This window comes from Gavia stellata, chromosome 18 (genome assembly GCF_030936135.1).
Source record: "Gavia stellata isolate bGavSte3 chromosome 18, bGavSte3.hap2, whole genome shotgun sequence".
NCBI lineage: Eukaryota > Metazoa > Chordata > Aves > Gaviiformes > Gaviidae > Gavia > Gavia stellata.
The window spans coordinates 9,089,367-9,103,524 of record NC_082611.1 but is presented as its reverse complement, the minus strand read 5'-3'; the positions used below and the strand labels follow the sequence as shown (position 1 = coordinate 9,103,524).

Here is a 14,158-nt window from a genome sequence, read left to right as displayed (position 1 = left end):
TCTTGTTCTAGACACCCTTGCAGAATCTCCTTATAAATTTTACAGAATTCATGGTGAATCGAGTCCAGTAGAACTATAAGGCATGTCTATTACAAAAATGTCCACTGAGTCAATTACTGTAGCAAGTTTTTGTAATATAAAAAGGCCAAGTCCTAGTGAGCCTGATTTTCAGACATTAAGCATCTTTAACTCCCACAAAATGTGATGTAAAAATCTTCTGTCAGCAGTTCTCCAAAACCAGTTTTTTCAATGAGTCAGTTTTTGGTGATGCCCTGCTTATTAATGTATTGCCTTATCTACAAATTATCTACTTGTTTATTTTTCAAATTTATATCCTTGATCCTTTTCTACTTAGTGAAAAGGAAAAGACAATACTAACTTGATTAATGATGTGGTAAATATAAAGCGATCTTAAATCTTTGGAATAATGTTTTCATTCTTAAGTATAACTTTTCGTAAAAATGTACTAATTATTTCAGCTTATTTTCTGCTTTTCAGAAGGCCCTCAGTTTCCAAGGTATGGAGGCACTGTATGTATTGACTGATGGAAAACCAGACACCAGTTGCACTCTGATTTTGAAAGAAATTGAAAGATTGAGAAAGAAACAAGATATTAAAATCCATACCATTTCTTTTAGCTGTATGGACAGGTATATGATGCTTTGCAAGAACAACAAAAAATCTTTAAAATTACTAGTCTATTTATTGTCAAAAGGCTGTATTATCAAAATGTGCCACATGCTCAGTTCACTGAAAACCAGGATTGAGCTAGACATTCATGCGTGTGGGAACTGGGAAGGCTGTTCTGACACAGGCAATTGCCACGTGTCCTGCGTCTCCCACAGCTTATGTCCTTGAGAGAGTTGCCTTCACATGCACAGAGAAGTGATATGCATCACTAGTCTGCAGCACTGAGGTCATTCCTGTAGTTCTATCACTAGTCTATCATGCACACATCCCTGTAGAGGCATAAAAAGTTAATACACTGACCTGGACTGAAATCAGGAGCACTAAGAAAGTGCTAATGCCAGCCACGGTGGGGTGTGGGTTAAAGATACATCTCCAGATGTCCCTTTTCAGGGCTCTTTGCACGGTCCAGATTTGGGGACCATGGGACAATATCAAAAAGTATGCCCTCCTCTAGATTCTCATTCATGGCTGTGCCTGTGTGACACAGGGAGCAGATAGCCAAAGAGGCCACCAGTTCGTCAAGCTTTCTAGAATAGGTGCATGTCCACTCTGCCACGTCAAAATGCAGTAGTTGTCCCAGGTCTTCAAGAACTCAGCCTTTGTATTCTTGAATTAAATGCAGCATTGCCTGCCAGCCCTCCTGTCCCAGTGGCAGTCATGAGGTTAACAACTTCCTGATAATGCCATTGGGTTATCCAGCTGCCATGAGAAATTTTTGACCCTCTCATACTGCAAAATGACAAGCAGCGTTGTTTCTATTAGGTCCTAGGTTGCATCCTGCTGAACTGTGGAATGGATGTTGCCACAGCAATGCAATAGAGCTATAAAAAGATATTAAAAAGTAAAAGAAATAAAAGGTTCAGGAAGGTGAACATGCAACAGAAAATTTTGTCATAGGAAAGGCAAAAGATTCCAAAGCAGGAGTGAGGATGGATGAGGAAGGACCAGCAGAATCTCAAGGAAGTTTGAGAGATGATAGTCATGAGAAAATAGGGCACACACAAGGCCTGGACCATTCTGGAGAGCTTTAGGGTGTTTTCAGAGTTCTGGATGTTTCAGGAGTCGTCTGTGGGCATGTCTGCTAGGTGTACGCTGGAGAATGTTGTGGTAGTACAACCACACTAATACCTGATAAAATGTTGAGAGCATATGTGGACTGGAGTTTCTAGATTAGTCTCCTACTGAAGGAGTATAGTTTTCACACAACAGAGTTAGTGTGAGAGCCAAACAAACACGTGGCAGACAAAAATAAATGGGGGATTTGCTTCAAAACTCCATTACCACTCCAAATTAAATTGACCAGATCCTATACTGCTATTGTAGCTAATAGACCTTAAAGCTAAATCCCTCAAAAGATGGCAGTTAGTTTGGATGTCATTTTTCAAGCCATTAAGGGGAGAAGTAGTAGACCTCTAGATACACAGTCTTTGCTCTTTCGGATTTTGGAAGTGGAGTTTGACAGGAAGAAAGTGTTATTTTCTAAGCTTTTATATGTCTTCCTTTCTGGTAAGAACTTTGAATTATTAGTCCTAAGTTGAAAAAGCCAACTTTAAGTATTTATTAAAAGTCTTTTAATTATTAATATTTTGATTTAATTTATTTGCATATCATTTGGTTAACTGGTCAGTAACCAATAACTGTCACTTCTGACTACAAGTTACTCTGAAACAAAATCTGCAGCTTCCTTTCAAAGAAATCTCCTAGTTAGTTGTGGAGATTTTAGTGTCCAGTTCTAGAATGGAATCAATCCTTGCAGCTTACTTGAAACTAATGGATGTATGACTATTTTTGACTTCGCAATTCTAGTGCCTGGGAGACAGGATTCTAAAATTATGTATAAATGGCAGTAATAGTGTGCGATTTAGCATACTTGCAAAAAGAATACAGTAACAACTGTACCAGTTATCCCAATGGTTCTTGTTGGACAATGGCAAGTAATAGAGGCTTAGGCAAGAGAATAAAATATGGGTCATGCACAAAATGTTCTTCCCCTTTATGAAGTCCCACAGCTTTTGGTTTTCTTCCTGTGTAAAATATTACTGCCCTTTACCTGCCAGTCCAGCTTCTGGATTTCTTGGTTTAGTTTCTTTTTTTGGTTCTATTGCTACACTGAACCTCTTTTGCAAAAATAGCCTGGGTTTGGAGTTTATGACAGCTAAGCAGTGTGTATCTTCATTAGCAATTGACAATCAGAAACGATACAGATGTTTATAATCATGTTCTCCAAACTATTTCTTTGATGTAATATTTTTTGAAGAATTCTTAGAAATTCTTTTTCTATTGTTGTTGCTTTCAGAGAAATAATTTTCATAAGTAACTTACTACTTTGTTGTTAACAGAGGAGCTAATGAATTTCTGAAGAAGCTTGCTTCCCAAACAGGAGGACGCTATCATTGCAGTTTTGGAGATGTGGATGGACAGTTAGCAGCACACAGAATGTTGACAGAGGGGCTTGAAGATGAAGATGTATGTTAAATAGATTGGTTTTGTTGGGTTTGATTTTGTTTCATTTCAACTTAGTTCTTCATCAGTAGTCAAACTACCTATAAAAAAGAAAAATCATGAGAAAAATTAATACAAGGCTCCTAAGATACTTGACATTGAAACTGAAAGGAGAAATCTTAATATCTGGCTTTGCGTCTCTGCTAGCTGCCTTGGTCAGGTGACCAAACCCATGAAAGAAATATACAATACAATACAGTTTTTGAAACTTTTGAAGCAAAAACCCCCTTGTATCTGGACACTATGGTTTTTAAACTAACTTTAGCTTTTACTGTGCCTTCTTATCCTTACCATCTTGTATTTCATTTATGTACTTGTGAAATCCTTACACAGTGTTTAGCATGTTAATATTCCAGCAGGAGACCTCAGGGATTGCCACCGCAGAAAAATATGTTAGTGAACAGAACCATATTCAATCCAGAGTTGCTCTGCTCTCCCCTTCTTTGCAAGTAGATAGGAGTAGGGAGATTTAGAGGTTAGGCTCAGTTAATTAAATGGATAGAAATTGAAAATAATAAATAGGTGCAAATTAAAGTAGAACATTTTAATTCTGTTTTCAGGATCCAGTTTTCCCTTACTTTGAAGGAGATGATTTAAAGAAACTTACTCAAGAAGTAGCAAAAGGTAGAAGTTTCTTAAAGCAGGCAAAATCTTTGAGGTGAGTAATTATCAAGAATCTTTCAATAATTGCTTTTTTATTTCATTAAAGGAAGACAAGAATATCTGAATTCTAGTGTCTGCTATTTAAAAAAGAATTGCTGTTTCTTTCCTTGTACTGTCAATTTTAGTGGTTTTTTGAGGCTTGGAAAATGACATGCAAGAAAGCTTTCTGCTTCAGAGGGATTTAATTTTAAGATCTTACACAATTAGCTACCATCGTAGTAAAGGATCTGAGCAGGTTCTAACTTCAGGGCTGTTGTTTTCTCTCAGTTGTTGTCCCTCCATTTCTTATGTCAAAGAGAAATTACATTAAGTTGTTCCTCTCCTTGCTGAGTTCTGTCATCTGTGAAATCAATGTGTTTCTCTTTGTGTGTATTATTAAAAAATTGACTTTTGTTAATGTGATGCAATGTTCTTTTTAGTACCTCTTCTTTTAGTATGACTTCTTACTCAGAAATGCAGATTGCTTCTATTTTCCAACATCTGTATGGGCTCCTTCTATCCTACCTCATCCTGACTTCTCTAACTGCATCGCCATCCATTCTGTCTGCTAGAATTGTGTTTTCTGCATGGAAAAATGTGAGGTCTTTCTTCTGTTCTCAAACAATCCCATCTCAACCCATTTACTTTTACATTACCATCAATCTCCCTTTCTTTTTGCCTCTAAAGACCTGTAAAGTTTCGACTAGACTTTTTCTGGGAAGATTCCCTAAGCCTTCCTCTTCACTCTTCTTACATTTCCTGATTTACTGAAGGATCTGACAATACCATTCTCCTCTCAATCTCAGTCTTTTTCTGCTTTCCTAAATAATTTGACTCTTAATCTTTTTCCTTTCCCTTTTAAGTCTTGGACCAACCAGAATTTGTCCTGTGTCTTCCCCTCTTTCCTTCTTTACTGTAATCTTCAGCTTCTTTTTCTCTCCATAGAGTAAGAATGGTCTGCCAACATTCTTCAGGTTTGTCTCCCTTTCTTTTCTCTTCCTCATCTTCTCCCCAGCATCCTCCCTCAACATGAAGTTTCTCTTCCCTTTTCTGTTAACAGTTATGTAACAGATAACAGTACAATGTGACGCCAGGGAGAGGTACCCAGCGGATTCCAAATGAGCCAAGTCAGTTCCTGGAAGCAGCATAGCCCTGTTGGCACTGCATGCCATCTGTATCTCAGTAAACTGAATTGGCTCAGGTGGCACACCATTCCCTGCCGCTTCTGGTATCATTCAAAACTAGCTTTGATACCTGCCTAGAACTGGACTGAAGGACAGTTAAATTTTATTGATTCTTATGTTTCTGCATTGTTATGCTTCCTAACTGCCAATCCAGAACCAGAAAGTGCTGTTTCAATAGTAGTAATGGGCAAAAGTGCTTGCAAAGAGCTTTAAAATGCATTATACGTTCTCAATGAAAAGATTTTCTGTCACAGAAGATCATGGCTAAACACAGATACAAAGCTACTATATGTCTCTGTGAAAAGCTGCTGTAATTCTTTGGGTTTTGTTTTTCTTTCAAACAGGTTATTACTACAAAAATGGAATATAAACCAAAAGGACAATTCAGGCTTTAAAAAAAATGCTCAGGTAAATAGTCACCACAAATAGATCGTAGTTGATATAAGTTCATATATCTCAGTAGAAAGATAATGTTTCATAATCCTAATGTAAAATGTATTAATTTCCAGCAGTGACTTTTCCCAAAGTTGAAAACATTTGTAAAGATTTTTTGTTCTTAGCTGAGCTAGTCCACAGTATAACCTAATATACACAAAGAACAGTTCAAAGAGAACTATGTTTGGCGTGAAAGGAACAAGGCAGATGTGTATTTTTAGTTATTAATGGTTTAGCTCTTTCTAAGAGCAAACAGCTAAGCACATTAGAGGGTTAGGACCAGATGTAATGGCTGTAATAACAGTTGCTACATGGGCTGCATGATTTATCAGTTAAATGAACAAAGCTGGCTGAAAAAAGACCACGCTAATAGTAAAGACAGCCTCAGCAAACACTGGACTGTTGTTACAAAGTTGTGGGAGAGGCAGCTGGACAAACTAAACCTCTCACAGAGCCAATGTGCCGCTTTAAAATTGGCAAAGGAAAAAATACAGGAAAAGAGAAATTACTGTCTCAGGCTTAAAGAAGACAGAAGCTTTTGTCACAGAGCTGTTTGAGGGAAAAAGTGGACATGCAGACAATTACAGAGTTGCACTAGAGAACTTAGGCCTGCCAAGATACTCATCATGGAATTGGGTAAGGCAGATATATAGTGAGACTTTTTTAAATCCTTGTTTCTATAGCTGTAGTTTGTATTTTGGTTTACAAACATTGCCCAGTCATTCAAAGAGAAGGAAAAAAAAATTCCAGTCAGACCTGCTGGTTAAGAATGCTTGCTTCATGGAGAATGGAACCTGGAGCCTGGTTAAGTATGCGTGGAATTCAGCATATAAGGGATGATCACTAAAGAGAGTTACTCGGAGAGGAAACAGACACATAATCATCCTCCAGTAGCAAGAAGGTTGTTACAGGCTTGTATAGGCAGAGGCTAGTGTTCCACAACCATCTCTGTCTTACAACCTTCCAGGGTAAACTGTATTGCTTGTAAAGTGTATAGGAAGACATTCCTGTTAATGTACTTCAGAAAGTACGTAGTATCGTAGCACGATTAAACACATAAGTAAGGAAAATTGAAAGTTAATTAAGTTAATTTATATTGGTTTTCCATTACTATTTTGTCAAGGGTGATGGTGAGCCTATGCAGTTTATATATTTTTAATTGTATTTAAAAAACAGTTCATGTGCTTGATTTGTAGGATTAAATTTTAGATGAAGAAGAGATGCTGAAGAGGTTTGGAGTGGTACCACTAGCCTACTTCTTTTCAGCTTCAAGCAGAAAGAGGAAGATGTATTCTTCGTTGTCTCTGAACTTCTGTCAGGAGAAGAAGTTACAGATGATAAGTGCTGCTGACTTATTCTACTTGCAGACTTTGCAGGACTCAAAGTAAATCAAGCCCTGAATTCTCCAAAGATGTTTAAACATAAGTAGAGGATATTTTTCAATACAGCTAATACAAATTTTAAAAGTGTAATGTATTCCTAATATAATTAGTAGTTATACAGGATTACAACTTTTGTTTCTCTTCTATTCTACTGCATCATTCTCATAATTGCATGAATCAGTTGGTGGTATGTCCAAGATATCTTTTTTGGCAGTGGTTTGAGATTTCTTTGCTGGTGCTCATTATCCCTAACAGATGGGGCAGATGGCTGTGATACTAGAAAGAGAATTCTTTATGCCAGTTTTGCGTAGCAAGTCCAAGAAGTAACCTTAGTGCAGAAAACAAAGCTTGGAATGAATGTTTTTGCCAAAAGAAGTTTGCTAATAATTATTTCGACTCTTTGCTTTTTATATGTTGGCAGTAGAGAAAGATTTAGAGGTGATGATTCAGAAATAATCAGACATGCAAATAAGTAGTATCTTGTTGCTGATAAAGCTTGGTTACGTTTGTATAACCAGACACTGCCAGTCTTCTAAGCAATTCTGTTAAGTTCTTACCTGTTTCCTGTCCTAGAAAGACTAAAAATAGGTTTACCAGTACCATATAAGAAAATCCAGTTTAAGCTAACTGCAGTAATGAGGCATATATTTTTCCCATTGATTTATGAAATACACATTTTTTTAATGAGAAACTCTGCAATGACAGCTCATGAGTATTTTGTAGGTGTTTACTGTTGTCTTTCAGAGGGTTAGGAATTCATCTCCGGTGTTTAATATATTTAATATTTAATGAAAATGGATTCAGACCGCAAAATTCAGATACTTGATCAGAGTTTATTCAGGAGCCATTTGCATCTCCTGAGTGCCAGCTGATGGGAATGATTGGATATACTTTGATATGGGAGATGTTATCTTCTCTGTCCCTCCATCTGTTTTGTCTCCATAAAGAATTAAAAATTATTTCTATCATAAAAGTCTCTTTTCAGTGTTGTATGCTCTGCATCAGCTGACTCCCACATTCCATGTTAGTACCAGCCTACTGTGGAATACTGCAGTTAAAATGGTGCTTTGTGGTATGCATCACTTCCTGTGATTTTATTAGTATATGTGTTGGTATGTGTGTAACTGCTGAGAAGCTTTGATAGGAAAATGTTAATTGTAAATTATTAGGATTAGTTACATTTTTATTTGGGGTATCTAAATATTAGATGATGGTCACTGATAAAATGAGTGGATTTGTACTAATGGAAATGTTAAAACAGTAAATCCAGGTAGAAAGGATGAGGTTTCTGTATTGCCAAAAAGAATCCTTATTTATTCCTTGGAGGATTTAAGAAATGTCACAATACTGTAGCATAGATTCTGATGTTTTTATAAAGGTCCTTTAAAATAACCTTAAAAGAAAATACACTCGTGCAGGTATGTTAAATGGTATCAGAGACTTCTTGTGAAATAAGATAGTAATGCACATGTCATATTTTGCAAATGTGGATAAGCTTCAGAATATTTTAGTGTGTTGTGTTAGATTGCAATCTGTCACACCTCTCACTTACAGCCTTTTTTTTCCTGTATAGTATTTGGTGTTCAGAGATTTTACTCATTCAAAACAATTCCATTCACACAGTGTCTCTATAGACTTATCGCCAACGGATCTATGTAATCCTAAGTTCACTGCAACCTACGCTAATACTCATCTCATCACTCAGTTGTTTGTTCTGGTGTAGACTAGTCATTTGTTTCTGTGGGCAGAGCATAGCAAGTTTCTCTGGTTCTCTTGAGCATGCTTCCAGACTTAAAGTAGGTGTTAGGAATTCAGGAGTCTTCTCTTTGCTGGTGGTGTGAGCTAAGTGTTTCTAAGTCTCCTGTTTAAGAAAAATGCAACTGAAAAGTAAGGAACAAATGTTGATGTTAGAATTTGTGAACCACAGAAGCTATAAAATAGTGGGGTGTTACAGTATTTAGCCATTGCATCCTGTCCATCTTCACTTCTTTTGTGTGTGTTTTCAGGCTGTGCAGCCTCTCTCCATGCTTCTGAAGCCTTGTTGTCTTGCAGGCTGGTCAGGCCCACTATCTACTCAGAGCGGCTCCTTCCTTTAAAATACAGTTTCTGTCTCCTGCCTATTACCTACCTGGAAACTCTCGTCCTGCCTGCTCCCATCAATCTGAGGGCTACTTAGTCAGGAAAACATTTGAAGATCATAGAATCACAGAATCGTTTAGGTTGGAAGAGACCTTTAAGATCATCAAGTCCAACCGTAAACCTAATGCTGCCAAGTCCACCCCTAAACCATCTCCCTAAGCACCTCATGCACACATCTTTTAAATACCTCCAGGGATGGTGACTCCACCACCTCCCTGGGCAGCCTGTTCCAATGTCTGACAACCCTTTCAGTGAAGAAGTTTTTCCTAATATCCAGTCTAAAGGTTCATCTGTGATGACCTGATTAATCGAGTGCTCTGTTAATGACTTTTCTATGTTAATCTGTCACGTATATGTCATTTACTTTCCTGGTTTACATTTCCTGGAATGCAATTCACTGTATTCAAGACATATTAAAAGAGGGGTTTTATAATTTGACAAAGATGTGTATTTTTCTGCCAGCTTGTTTGGAAGTCATGTCATTGCTGTGACTCACTGAATACGTTGATTTGCATGCAATGACTTAAAGACAAACAGCTAAACCAATTGTTACCTTGAAGTGTGTGTTCTACCCCGATCAGAAGAATGCTGTTTTTGCAGCAAGAGCGGGTAACTTCCATGTGGAACAGCTCATGTACTGCCATAATTTACAGTCAACTTCCAGCTGCTGTGCTACATTTAACTGGTACAGATGTTCATAAAAGCTTAGCATGGAATGGCAGTTCAGGAACTCTGTCCGTGGTTCAGCCATACCTGCTTCAGGGGACAACAACCTTCAGAAGAAGGGTGGGGCAGCTTGGGATAGTAACAAATTACTTCATCTAAATATGCCTCAATTTGAGTCAACCCCAGGAAGTTAATGCTGCTTCTAAGGAAGTGAATGGCAATATGTGTGTGTTGTGCTGTGTCCTTTAGAATTCTGTCCGGTAAGAATTTCTGTGCTTTATAAGCATGTTATCTACTGTGTATCTAGTATGTATTTAGATTTGTAACTAAAAAATTCCAAGATTTTAGGCACCCAAACTTGTTAATACAACTAAGTCACAATAATTTTCATTTAATCATTTTAATGCATCTCAACCAATTGGATGTATATAGGATACTTGTCATTCCATTGAACTTCAGTCCTCTGTAAAACCATCTCAAGCAGATGCTTATTAGATGTTTGCTTTCTGAATAGTTTAAAAAAAAAAAAAAAAGGAAGAAGGGAAAATCTAATTCCAGAAACCTGCCAGTGTCAAAAAAACACCCTATTCCTTCCCTGTCTCTGTTACAAAAAAGAGAATTTAGGTTTTAGGTAACTATATTGAATGCATCGGTGGAACTACCATATGAGGACATTGATAATCCCCGACTCGTATCACGTGAGACTTCATCAGTTAGAATCTTCAATTCTACCCAGAGTTTGATAGGAAGATTAGGTAGACATTGTAAGCCACAAGTTTACATGCTTTCAGTGTTATGGGCTGCCTCTGTCATCGTGGCCACATTTAATGTGGTACCAAAGCTTGCTCTTAATAGAGCAATAACTAGCAGATAAATCTTTTTTAGAGGGGTTTTGCCTTCCTACTTGGAAAGTTCTGCAGCTTATGCTACTATTTCTGGGTAAGTAACAACAATAGAGGTGAATGGAACTTTGTAAATGAAACTTGGTAGAAGTTACAACAAGATTTTAAATGATACCTGACTGTCATAGTGCAAAACAGATCCTCCTCTTCCATCCATCCTAAGCCACCTCCCACCCTAATAACTCCTCCAATCCTTTTTGGGTATGAAAACAAAACCATGCAGTAGTAATGATGATCTGTACTTCTCTCTTCCAGTGCAATGACTGTTAGAAAACCTTTGAATTAAAATGAAACCTATTAGGATTGGTCTTCAATAATCTTTTTAAAACCTGCATATATATATCTTCTGTGGTTTTTTGTTTTCTCTGTGATTCCTATATGTAAGAAGCCAAGCTGTCATTCCTGCTCATTATATAAAAACATGCCTTTATTCAGAACAAGTTAATGCAATATTTTTATTTATGATGCATTTGTATTCCTTGCCTTCAAATATTGCACAAACTGTCTCCTTTTCTAACAAGACCTAAAGGCTGATAAAGGGCATGCTCATTGTTGCTGTTAGAAGTTGTGTTGTTTCTTCCTGTAATTCCACCCTGACTTGGCAATGCAGTCTCACAGTTACCATGTCATTTGGCCTGTAAATCAATCTGTGTAGCATGCAAAGCAACCATGAATGCAAAGTAAATGAGAACAACATAACTTGAAAAGCATTTTATATGACACGTTCCAAGGCTGTGCTTTGACGTATTATGTGTGCTTTATTCCTTCTGTAAGGAAACTATGAAATATGCAGAATCGTAACACAAATATATACACAATGTCACAGGAAAAAGGAAGGAATGGAGTGAGAATGTTTATGTATGTTAGTGAAGAACTGAGGGATTTAAGAAGAATCTGATCTCTTAGCTTTGCAGCTAGCTGTCTGAAGAATATTGTAAAAAACCTTGATTTTTCAGACTTTTTTTTAGGAGGAGAAACATGTTTAAAGTACTAGATATTGTTGGGTTTAGAAAGACTGTATCTGATGGTGTTAAAAAGAAAAAGCCATTAACAAATGACAGGACATCAGAAAAAGCATAGTATCACCTCTACTAAATGTATATTTGTAACTTCCTTGTTTTGTTGTTATTATTATATTATACAGAAACGTATAATTACATTGCTATACAGAAAAAACGTCTTTACAAAAGACAAGCTATTGAAATGTATAGTGATGAATGCTTAGTATCTTCACCTAATGAAAAATCAGAGTGAGTTTACTGCCCAAAGGATCTTAACTTACTCCTAGCATACAGTTGTTCTTTTGCTGTATTAGGCATTGAAAATATGCCTTTTGTCTAATAACAGGAATAAGGATCTGCATCGTCTTTTCCCTTCTGGCATGGACTTACAGCGTGACATGGGTAAGTTGCTTTGCCTCTGTATCTTACTTTCCTAACTTGGCAAGGAATGTGAAGAATATTGTATTATCATAAAGTATTTAATGTTGCATTTGAATGATGCATACTTTGGGTATTAAATTACATCTGTTGTTGCATTAATACTGTGTTGGGAAACTTTTTTAAGGACGACTTCATTCCTTAGAAATATTTTATATGTACCAATCTTTAGCGTTTGATTATATGAAAAATAAATATGGTTAAGTTTCCTTTCCCAAATTCAGATCCCATGATTTCTCTTTTTGAAGCAAAAATTCTAAGCACAGCAAGGTGTATGATGTTTAGAGGAGCGTTCCATTCTTTTCCTCTTTTCCATTAACATTGCAGGACCTTCTGATTTAAATGCTTTTTAACATTTTTCTGTCATCTCTCACTTAAAATGTGAATACCTCACTATTGTCACTTCACTTCTGTCAGCTCTCTGTTGTTTTAGACTCAATCCTTGTTATGAGGATGATTTGTAGTCACAAAAAGCTAAGTACCTTTAGTCAAAAGTACTTGCACCCTACAACAGACCCGTCCAGACTTCTTTGGGGTTGCAGAGAGGATCAACAATTTGGTACGCTGTCCAAATGAGTCTCGCCACTCAGAGTTCATATGATTGTGTCAGACTGGGCATCTGGATGTGAACAAGTGCACAAGGAGGTGTTCAAACACATGATGAGCCTGGATAACTCTACTACTTTAGGGCTTAGGTACAGAATTTTTAATAAGTCAAATGAAGAGAGGATATTTTTATGCTGTAGTTATTTCAGCAAAATCCTATCCTTGAGATAGCTTTAAGAGAGAGCTTAGTCTCTTAAGCTTTTCTGCTATTCTTCTGCCCTTGGGCATTGCAGAACATCCCATCCTGCCTATGACTCAGGCCAAACATCCGGCTGTCATTTTAACTCAGACCTCTGTCTAGCTCTTCATGCTTTGATTACGTCTCTGTTAAAGCCGCCTTTCTGCATAGTATCTTCCACACAACTAAAACCCCTCATTCAGGTTCCTATTACCTCACAGCTGGAGCATTGCTCCTGTTCTGTGGCCTGAAAATGCAAACCTGTGAAGTTACTGGGACCTGCTGAATGGAAAGGGCAAAGCCCCAGTCTCCACACATCTGTTTCCTAGGCCATGATCTAATATCTCTCTGTGGTCCAGTGCCCAGTGCTGGTGCCCACAGAACCAGCATGGGGACAGGAGTGTTCCTTTGTATACTGGAGACATGTTGTGTCTTGTCTTTCTTACAGCCTGAGTCCTACTCACTCTTACTCAATTCAGATTTATCAGTGGCTCTATCAGCATGTGATTTGAAATCAGCTTGTGTAAGCTTACTAGATTCCTCTATGAAACAGTGCTATTATTACATTTCAGCATTGCTTAACAGTCTGGATGTGAGTAACGTTTTGATAAGTCATCATAACATTTCAGAAATGTGGACCTTCTCTGTGTAAATAAACAGGCAAACTTTCTGACACCTCCCTGTTGTATTTTATGCAGTCATCTCCTAGAAGTACTGGATGTTTTATTTATTTCTGTATGCCTACATGAACTGTGAGTGGTTATAGGAGAAAAAAGTAGAAAAGGGCAGTATAGAGTTGTGATTGAAGACCAAAAGCAAGCTTAAATCTTAATGCAGCAGCTTTTCTCATTGTAACTTTAGCTTCTGTTTCTTTCAAAAAGACTTAGCAGGATGCAGTGAATAAAATATGGCCACCCCTCTTCTTCATTAAAGATAGGAGAATAAGCGTAACAGGAGAGGTACAAAATACCAGTTCTGAAAGCTCTTCTGAGGTGTCTCCTTCTGGCTAAGGTGGAACCCAAAGCCAAGTTAAAATACTCTCTGTTGATTTTCACAGGGCAATGAGGGATTGATATGCTACGAATAAGCTGACCAGCTGCTTTGACTTGTGGAGGAGTTCGGTAGTAGTCCAGGGATAGAATAGCCACTTTCTTTCTTGGATTAAATGGTAAAAGCTATGAGTGCTGTGGACAGCTCAAATGAGAGAATTTGGTATTCTTGGGGGTTTTACTTTGAGCTGGGTTTGTCACTCATCCGGCAATCTGAGAAGTGCAGATTAGCTTAACAGGTTCAAAGATTCTAGTTCTAATGCAGGCTACAGGGACTCAAATACATATATGTTATGCTAAAATGTATTTGCCTGGGTGTCAGTTTGAGTTCTTGTCAGCACATG

The 14,158-nt window shown here is 37.4% G+C and overlaps 1 protein-coding gene across 1 annotated transcript in view; it reads left to right on the top strand.

The window, feature by feature from the left end:
• The window catches only part of VWA3A (von Willebrand factor A domain containing 3A), a 34,239-nt gene extending 27,077 nt beyond the window's left edge, over nt 1-7,162 (top strand). Inside the window, exons 29-33 of the mRNA XM_059826594.1 lie at nt 499-650; nt 3,030-3,156; nt 3,753-3,850; nt 5,363-5,426; nt 7,091-7,162. Of these exons, the coding sequence (XP_059682577.1) occupies nt 499-650; nt 3,030-3,156; nt 3,753-3,850; nt 5,363-5,426; nt 7,091-7,162 (513 nt within the window). The remainder of the gene's footprint in view (nt 1-498; nt 651-3,029; nt 3,157-3,752; nt 3,851-5,362; nt 5,427-7,090) is intronic.
• The last annotated feature ends 6,996 nt before the right edge of the window (nt 7,163-14,158 follow it).